At 45.1% G+C, this 9,634-nt stretch overlaps 1 protein-coding gene across 4 annotated transcripts in view; it reads left to right on the forward strand.

The window, feature by feature from the left end:
* Positions 1-6,272, forward strand: part of NDUFAF6 (NADH:ubiquinone oxidoreductase complex assembly factor 6) — a 129,262-nt gene extending 122,990 nt beyond the window's left edge. For 3 of the 4 annotated variants that reach the window (XM_068234879.1, XM_068234881.1, XM_068234882.1), the window contains 2 exons: positions 569-625; positions 6,123-6,272. In XM_068234879.1, the coding sequence (XP_068090980.1) occupies positions 569-625; positions 6,123-6,251 (186 nt within the window). In that variant the 3' untranslated portion in view covers positions 6,252-6,272. Of the gene's footprint in view, positions 1-568; positions 626-881; positions 973-6,122 lie in introns of those variants that run through there. The other variant, XM_068234880.1, reaches the window with a different exon arrangement.
* Positions 6,273-9,634: the final 3,362 nt, after the last annotated feature.

A 9,634-nucleotide genomic window follows, 5' to 3' on the forward strand; every position in this document is an offset into this window, starting at 1 on the left:
CCTCACAGCACCTGCGGGGCGCGCTGCTGTGAATCAGTTACACAGGCAGGAGAAGGGAATATAGAGGAAGCGGCCGCTGGCTAAGGTAACAGCATCGCCGGCTGCGGGGGGAGCGGGCGGGGGGTTAGAGGACAGTCCTGTGGCCCAACTGCAAACGTCCCACGGAGCAGCAGTGGGCCGCGGACCGGTGGTTGGGGACCCCTGATGTAAGGTACTTCCCTGCTCGCTCGCTCTTTACTTTTGCCTCAAATAGCTGGAGGGGGAGCCGGAAACAAGGCCGAATGTGGTACTTTCATACTGGAGACTTGTTCCACATCATTGAGTGACCAAGCAGTGAAATATAACAACCTTAATACTTGCTTCGTTAAATACACTGGAATGATAAATTCAGTGTTTTGTTGTGTATATATACAACTCTGTTCTATTTCTCTCTCACCTTGTTTACCATTTGTTAACTTTATGTTGGAGATAACTTGATGCTTCTTGTTGCGTATTGTGCATTGTCGCTCTACAGAGCAATAAACACAGAGGGTACATAACAGACTTTTCTCTTCTCTGTGTGATTCAGGCCCGGTCTTTCCAGAAGAAGGTTCACGGCAAAGCTTTTCCTGCATTTAATATCACGGTAAGAATTCGAATGGCTCGCTGCTATTCTGTTCACTTTCGCTAGTTGAAGTTTCAAGGATAACTCCACTTCACTCACAGATCAGTCAGTGACTCACTTCCATTGAGATTAAAAGTTTTGCAAACCACAGAACTTTTAAAAGCGTTAGTGCACATTTGCAGCAACCTTATGCACAATGGCTTCAATGATCCGTTATGTAATTGTTATGTAATTGTGTTACAAGATTGAAATTCTTCTCTTTCTGCATTTCGACAAGGCTACTGCAGCACTCTGTTTTCTTGAGGTCCCGCTATCTGGCGCCTGCCCTTCTTAACAAGTCCTGCTGCAGACAAGTTTTGTTGAACACTTGGAGAAGACCTCTACATTCTATCCAGGGTATTCATAAATACCATTGCAGTAGAGTGTTGTACTTAGAATAAGCGTGAGCTTTCGGCTGTGCAGCCTTCATCAGACTTCAATCCTGTTTGCTTACAAAATGTTGGAACAACTATATACATGCAACATCAATAGGGGCATACATACATTTTTGCAATCATATGCCTTAAAAGAAAAATCTAAATGTTACATTACTGCTATGTCAGCACCTAGTTTCGGCACTGACCACCATGTGCCGAAACCACCTGCTTTGCAGTTGCAATCCCATTCATTTATAATGCATTGAATCTGGGCCGGATTTTTACTTTTTTACCGCCCAAGGCCCACTGGCATGAGCCTCCCCTAACCAACAGCCCCCCTTTAGTATAGGTAGCCTGATGCCCCCCCCTTTAGTGTAGGTGGCCTAATACCACTCCCCCATCCTTTTGTTCAGGTAGCCAATTGATGTTCCTCCCCTTCCCCTTTTAGTATAGGTAGCCAGATGCCGCCCCCTTCCCCTTTAGTATAGGTAGCCAAGAGTGCACCCCCTCCAGTATAGTTAGCCTAGAGTAACCCGGCTCCAGTATAGCTAGCCAGGTGTGCTTTCCCTGCATCTAGTGTAGTTAGCCAGCTGCACCATCCCCCTTCCTGTGTAGGTAGCCAGGTATGCCTTCCCCATTTCCCCTCCAGTATAGGTAGCCAGATATGCATTCCCTTCCAGTGTAGATAACCAGGTATGCCTCCCCCCCCCCCTTCTTATTTATTTATTGTATTTATAGAGCACCAACATGTTACACAGCGCTGGACATTCGTAAGCGTTACAGACAATATTTAGGGGTGACATACAGCAATATGACAATACGGGAATACAAGAAAAACCAGATCACACAGCACAGTATGAGTACAAGGTAATGCTTAGTCAGTCACTGGATGTAGCATGGAGATTAGGCAAGTTGAGTTCACTTAGATCCATAGGATGGGTGCACAGTAATGGAGGTGCAGGATCAGGTAGGATATACAAGGAGGAGGACCCTGCCTGAAGGCTTACAATCTAGAGGGAGAGGTAGGGACACGAAAGGTAGGGGACCAGAGTTCTGTTGCGGGTTGAGAGCACTAGTGAGAAAGGTGAGTAGGTCCGGAAGACTTGTGGTGAAGTCCAGGGAGGATTAGTGGAGAACGGCGGCTGACTCAGCGGAATGGAAGGAGCAGAAAGTATAAGCTCTTCCTCCCCTACTCCTCTGCTTATTAGGATTTTTGACATCTGATACCCTTTAATCCAGTGACTCGTAGCAAATTTTGCTTATTATTATTATTCCTATCTAGAAGAGTTTAAGAAAACAGGATCCTCACCTGTCGCTGTACAATTGTGATGATCAAAAATGTGTGTTTGCGTGTGTGCTGTGTTTTATATGCCCATACAAACATAATCAACCAGAAGTAATGTTTGCCATTAAACTGAATGTCAAGTGGATTTTTTTTTAAAGAGGAGCTGTCTGCCATACTATGTCAGGAAAAAAACAAACACGTACGTAAGTAGATAATCACTTGCTCTATTTACATAACAGATGTATTGCACTGTCCTCATCTTGACTTCAGTTAATTTTATATAGTAAAATAAAGAAAATTGTGTTCTCGGCAGGGGCCATCTAGGCTCCCACAAACATGAAGCCAATCCTGATGTCCTTTCCTTTCCTCCCCCCTCCCCCTGCATCTCTCTGCAGCATCCTCTCTTCTCCCCACAGCATTACACAGCTTAGCGGGGAGGAGTAAAGCAAGCGCACCCAGACTCCCCTCCTTATGGTTCCATGCTTGAGTTCCCCTCTATACTCTGTACTACCGTTGGCGATAGTGCAGAGAGTATAGTCGGGAACTTCAGTGCCTGGAACAATAACGAGGCGAGTCTGTGTGCGCTTGCATTATTCCTCCCCAATAAGCTGTGTAATGCTGCAGGGATAGGAGAGGAGGGGAGCGGATGCGGTAGAGGGGGCAGACAGTGGCCAATTCAGGAGGGGGGCCGAAGTTAGTGACAGGACAGGTGCTAGCCCCTTCCCTGCTCCAAACAGAAGTGAAGAAGACTGCCATTCAGAGAGGAACAGAGGTGTGGGAGGGGTAAACGGGAGAAATAGAGGAAGCAGTCAATCAGGCTGCATTAGTAGATTAGGGAGGAATAAGTAATGCAGGGGAAGAACATAGAGCAAAACAGAGGAGAAAAAAAGACACCCAGCATGTACTGCAACTTCTCTTTTGCGGCTGATGTATGATTTAGGAGCTGGGGGACAAGAGGATCAATATTCATCTGACATTCTGACATAAAAAAGTAAGGTTAATTTTTAACTTTAGCATTGCCTTTTTAGCAACCTTTCTAACTACAGGGAGTGCAGAATTATTAGGCAAGTTGTATTTCTGAGGAATAATTTTATTATTGAACAACCATGTTCTCAATGAACCCAAAAAACTCATTAATATCAAAGCTGAATATTTTTGAAAGTAGTTTTTAGTTTTTGCTATTTTAGGGGGATATCTGTGTGTGCAGGTGACTATTACTGTGCATAATTATTAGGCAACTTAACAAAAAACAAATATATACCCATTTCAATTATTTATTTTTACCTGTGAAACCAATATAACATCTCAACATTCACAAATATACATTTCTGACATTCAAAAACAAAACAAAAACAAATCAGTGACCAATATAGCCACCTTTCTTTGCAAGGACACTCAAAAGCCTGCCATCCATGGATTTTGTCAGTGTTTTGATATGTTCACCATCAACATTGCGTGCAGCAGCAACCACAGCCTCCCAGACACTGTTCAGAGAGGTGCACTGTTTTCCCTCCTTGTAAATCTCACATTTTATGATGGACCACAGGTTCTCAATGGGGTTCAGATCAGGTGAACAAGGAGGCCATGTCATTCGTTTTTCTTCTTTTATACCGTTTCTTGCCAGCCATGCTGTGGAGTACTTGGACGCGTGTGATGGAGCATTGTCCTGCATGAAAATCATGTTTTTCTTGAAGGATGCAGACTTCTTCCTGTACCACTACTTGAAGAAGGTGTCTTCCAGAAACTGGCAGTAGGACTGGGAGTTGAGCTTGATTCCATCCTCAAACCGAAAAGGCCCCACAAGCTCATCTTTGATGATACCAGCCCAAACCAGTACTCCACCTCCACCTTGCTGGCGTCTGAGTCGGACTGGAGCTCTATGCTCTTTACCAAACCAGCCACGGGCCCATCCATCTGGCCCATCAAGACTCACTCTCATTTCATCAGTCCATAAAACCTTAGAAAAATCAGTCTTGAGATATTTCTTGGCCCAGTCTTGACGTTTCAGCTTGTGTGTCTTGTTCAGTGGTGGTCGTCTTTCAGCCTTTCTTACTAAGGCCATGTCTCTGAGTATTGCACACCTTGTGCTTTTGGGCACTCCAGTGATGTTGCAGCTCTGAAATATGGCCAAACTGGTGGCAAGTGGCATCTTGGCAGCTGCACGCTTTACTTTTCTCAGTTCGTGGGCAGTTATTTTGCGCCTTGGTTTTTCCACACGCTTCTTGCGACCCTGTTGACTATTTTGAATGAAATGCTTGATTGTTCGATGATCACGCTTCAGAAGCTTTGCAATTTTAGGAGTGCTGCATCCCTCTGCAAGATATCTCACTATTTTTGACTTTTCTGAGCATGTCAAGTCCTTCTTTTGACCCATTTTGCCAAAGGAAAGGAAGTTGCCTAATAATTATGCACACCTGATATAGGGTGTTGATGTCATTAGACCACACCCCTTCTCATTACAGAGCTGCACATCACCTAATATGCTTAATTGGTAGTAGGCTTTCGAGCCTATACAGCTTGGAGTAAGACAACATGCATAAAGAGGATGATGTGGTCAAAATACTCATTTGCCTAATAATTCTGCACTCCCTGTATTTAACAGAGGGAAATGCAGAATTAATTTTGAATTTCATGCCTAACAGTTACTCTTCAATCTGATACTTACCTATGGAAGGGAAAGGCTTCTCAGCATTTTATTGGTATGCACTCCTTGTAAAACGCTGTACTCACCAAGTACCCCCTAGCATAGTAAACATTATCACAAGTACCCCCTGACAAATATATATTTAATTCTAGTACATGATAATTGGTTCTAAACCATTTCCAAGCATGTACTATTGCTTGTAATTAGCTAAAACACTAATTTGGTGTTTAAATAAGATTTATCATATCATTTTCTAAAACTCTAAATTTGTCACTCTTGGTTAAAGGAGTCATCCGTCAATGTGTCCTACCCCATGAAATACTTACCTGGGGCTTCCTCCAGCCCCTTGGGGCCGACATGTCCCACGGAGCATCTCTGCCGCAGCCGCCAGCCCGGGGTCCCCGCCGATGCAGAGGCCGACCTCCTACTGCACCTGCGCAAGTGCCGCTGTCAATCAAGTCCACGTTGTCCGCAGTGTACTGCGCAGGCGCAGAACTACTGGTGGACTTGATTGACAGCGGCGCTTCACACTGGCACAGAAAGGACGACCTCGAGGTCGGCCTCTGCACCGGCAGGGACCCCGGGCCGGCGCTTGCGAGCGGAGATGCTGCGTGGGAAATGTTGGCTGCAAGGGGCTGGAGAAATCCCCATTAAGTATTTCATGGGGTAGACCAAATTGACTGATGACTTCTTTAAGCATATCAAGACTGAGTACTCCCTGGGGTACATGTACCACATGTTGAGAACCTAGGATATAGAGTCTTTCTGTTCCTTCTACGATCCCCACCTTCCAGCAACGCAGGGGCCGTGAGAGGGAGCAGGAATGCTCTATAGCAGAGTTCCCCAACCCTGTCCTCAAGGCTCATCAGCCGTTCATGTTTTGCAGGAAACCACACACAATCACAGGTGGGGTAATTAGTGTTGCAGCAGAACTGATTAACTACTCTGTGGATTTATACAAAACATGCACTGTTGGTGGGCCTTGAGGACAATGTTGGGGAAAACTTGCCTTAAAGAACCCAGAGCCTTCCCCATCTTAGGTAAGTTTTTGATTTTTTTTAAATCCACTTGACATTAGCTTTAATCTTTGTGTTATTCTATATAAAAACTGTATTTCACTTTGTCCAGGAGTTTAGCAATGAAGTAATCCGCATCTGGATTATTTTGTGACAGGTTCCCTTGGACAGTTATCTGAGAAGGCTTCGCAGAGCAGACTTCAATGTCTTCCACCCCGGCCTACAGAGGCGAGATCCCTGGCTGCCGTTATCTCTGTATATCAGGTCCTGGAAGAAAACCTATTAAAATGGAACTGTTTTCTAAAAATATGCCCTCATGTGCTTTATTTTTCTACTTCTCGTTTCTGTGGCCTAAATGCAAGACTAAACCTTTTAAAATTGTGAAAGGCAGCTTTTCTCTCTTGCTTTAAAGGATTACACCGTCTGCATTAGAGCACAGATTGCGCCGTTCCTCCTGGACGACGTAGCCTTGAACGGCATGAAGCATCCATTATGAATTCTTTGCTGTGTTCCCATCACTCTCCTTAAAGTGGACCTGAACTCTTGCTCAGGACAGAAGGAAAACAGAGAGAAATGCACCCTGTATGTATTTAGAGAGTTTAGCCTGTCTAATTCCCCCTCATCTGTGACTAATACCAAGGCTAATTTAATCTCTCAGCTGAGCCAGCTGGCTGCCTTGGCAGAGCAGCTAATTTATAAACACAGGGGCGGGGTCCCATATGCAATTAACTTTTTCTCCTGAGTTTTCTCCTTCCTAGGTGGTATTCAAACTTGTCAATAAAATGCCCTTTATGCCACAAGAAAATACTCAAAATAATGTTGATAGTAATTTACTTTTTGGTACTTCTTTAGTTGAAAAGTACTGGAAAGTTATTTTAAATAAAATATTAAAAATTATCTCCTGGGAAAAAACTGAGGTGAGAAAGTGAATTGCATATGGCCCAGGATGTTAACCCTATGTCTGCTTCCATCAGGGCAAGGTTTTTACCATAAGGCACTGTAGGCACGTGCCTACAGGCACCTAGTGATGGAAAAGCGACCCCTCCCTGGGCTCCTCCCTTCTTCCTACTCTATGCAGAGTCCTGATGAAAATGTAAATGAGAGGTCACTCACGCTCTCAGCATTCCACTGATGAGGTCTCCCTTCAGTCAGGGGCACCTCTAGCTACTTAATACTGAGGTTCCTCTACCTACTTGGGGGCACCTCTAGGTAGTTAATATTAAGGGTACTTCTGGCTACCTAATACTAAGGGGCACCTGTAGCTACATATGACTGGCAAGGGAAGTAAGGGTGAAGTGACAGCTGGGATGGCCAACACACTTGCGGTACGGTTTGGCGGGGTTTTGTAGGTTTATGGAGGTGAAGTCTAGGGTGTCAGGACATCTGTGCCTATAGGCTCCTGTGAGGTAAACCCGGGCCTGGCTTCCATGAAAGCAGGAAGTAGACACACTGCAGAATTATTGCAGGATTTCTATCAGCTGTTAGGGCCCGTTCACACTGCACGCGTTTCCAGCCGCGTTTTGGAAACGCGTGCAGGTGGCCGACACGCACGACATCAGACATTGCATAGAGTGCACTGTCTGATGTTCACACTGCATGCGTTCCGGACCTGTGCGGTCCGGGAACGCATGCTGCACGCAGATTTTGCTAAAACGCGTGGCTGTCCCATTCCCTTTTCAGTGATGGGATCAGCCACGCAACGCACACAAACGCGGATGGCCATGCGTTCGTACGCGTTGCGGTCCGCACGCGTTCCGCACGCATGGCCATCCGCATTTGTGATCTGAACGGGCCCTAACAAAGAAATGTATTTCTTTAAAGGTTATTATGCTGTTTCTCATCTTTTAAAGTGGAGAGGAAGTTCTGAGTCCAGGTCCGCTTTAAAGCAAACCTGTCGTTGGCACTGATGTGCTTGAGTCAAAGGCTAGAACAGGGCTGGGCAAACTACAGTCTGCGGGCCGTATCCAGCCCGTTGGTGCTCTAAATCCGGCCCGCCGATAGTGGAATGGATTCCTCTCCGCTCTCCCTCCCTGTAAAGTGGAGCGTATTGATAAGTTTATCTCACCTAATCGCACTTTACCAGGCTGATCTCCACGGCCATAGCAGTGTCATGTGACCCACCATCAGTCCGTTCCAGCGTGTCACATGACGCTGCTGTGGCCATGGAGATCGCCGCTGAAAGCTGCGTTTGGGTGAGTTAATCCTATCATTACGCGCGCTTGCAACTCAGCAGGGAGGGCAAAGAGGAGAAACGGGTTGGCTGCAAATATGCAGTTTTATCAATTATGTTATTTTCACTACAGTTCCCTTTAAAGGGAACCTAAACCCTAGAAAAAAAAATAAGTTTCACTTAACTAGGGCTTTTACCAGCCCCCTGCAGCCACCCTGTGCCCACAACGTCACTCCTGGATCTTCTGGTCCCCTGCCAGCAGCTAGCTTCGTTTTTGCCCACTCGGAGTCGGCGGGCCAAAACGGGAATCGTTACCGCGGTAACAGGATGCTATAGCGGGTGTCAACACGTATCTTTGTACGTGTTGACACCCGCTATAGTGTCCTGTTACCGCGGTAACGCGTGTAATGATTCTCGTTGCGGCCCAACGACTCCGAGGCAGCAAGAACAAAACTAGCTGCCGATGGGGGACCAGAGGATCCAGGAGTGACGTTGAGGGCACAGGATGGCTGCAGGGGGCTGGTAAGTGAAACTTATTTTTTTTTTCTAGGGTTTAGGTTCCCTTTAATGTATGCTTTGCATGGATCTATTAGCTGATGTAATGACTTTTTCAGAAGGTGAAAAGTTCTTCTTTTTAAAGATGTGTGCTGAAAATGGTTACCTGGTCTAAGAAGCCAGTGTGGTATTAGCAGTATTTTGAAGCGAGGTTCTTTGTGCTTTTGTTATACTGACCACACAAAATCTCTTTGCTTCTCCATAACATGACTAGCGACCTTCATTCTATTGTTTTGTGTGGTGTATGTAGGTTTCCTTCCACTGACCCCTCTGCGAGTTGCTATTGTGCAGCTGTGTGTTAAATAAGGGGATCTGAGTGGAAAGCAATATTTCTAATACTCTTCCTGCCCTTGTACTGTTTATTCTTGAAATGAACAAAACTACTCTAACTACAGATTTTGAATTGATAAAAATGTAAAGGCAACAAACAACAATCCTATGAGGGGGTTCATGGTCACACGGCTGCAAATGATGTGTTGGTAAGTGGCTGAATGAATGAGCGCTGACATTCTGTCCTGTTCGCTGAATTGCCAGAACGCCATGTTCCCCAGAACAACATAATTTCACACACCTATAAACACTAGGATAGATGTCACTGCAGTGCTACTTATTTTCGAGTCAATGTACCGGTTTTATTCATTATGCAAATGTAAGCTCCATTTTGGTGTACTGAAAAGTAATGATACCTTTTTTTTATTCATAATAAGACAACTCCAGAAGTTTGCAACATTTTTCTTTTGTTTATTTTATGCAAATGTGAGCTCCATTTTGAACCTGAAAAGTAATGATACCCTTTTTTAATCATAATCAGATGGCTCCACAGGTTTTTCTTTGTTGGAGCAGTCTTTCAAACTGAATATATTTTTTTATGTTTCAAAGACGAGCAACAGAGGGTTTTGCAACATCACGCATCCGCCTTTTGGCCTTGGGGGGGTTTTGACCTG

The sequence above is a fragment of the Hyperolius riggenbachi genome, chromosome 5 (genome assembly GCF_040937935.1).
Source record: "Hyperolius riggenbachi isolate aHypRig1 chromosome 5, aHypRig1.pri, whole genome shotgun sequence".
Classification (NCBI taxonomy): Eukaryota; Metazoa; Chordata; class Amphibia; order Anura; family Hyperoliidae; genus Hyperolius; species Hyperolius riggenbachi.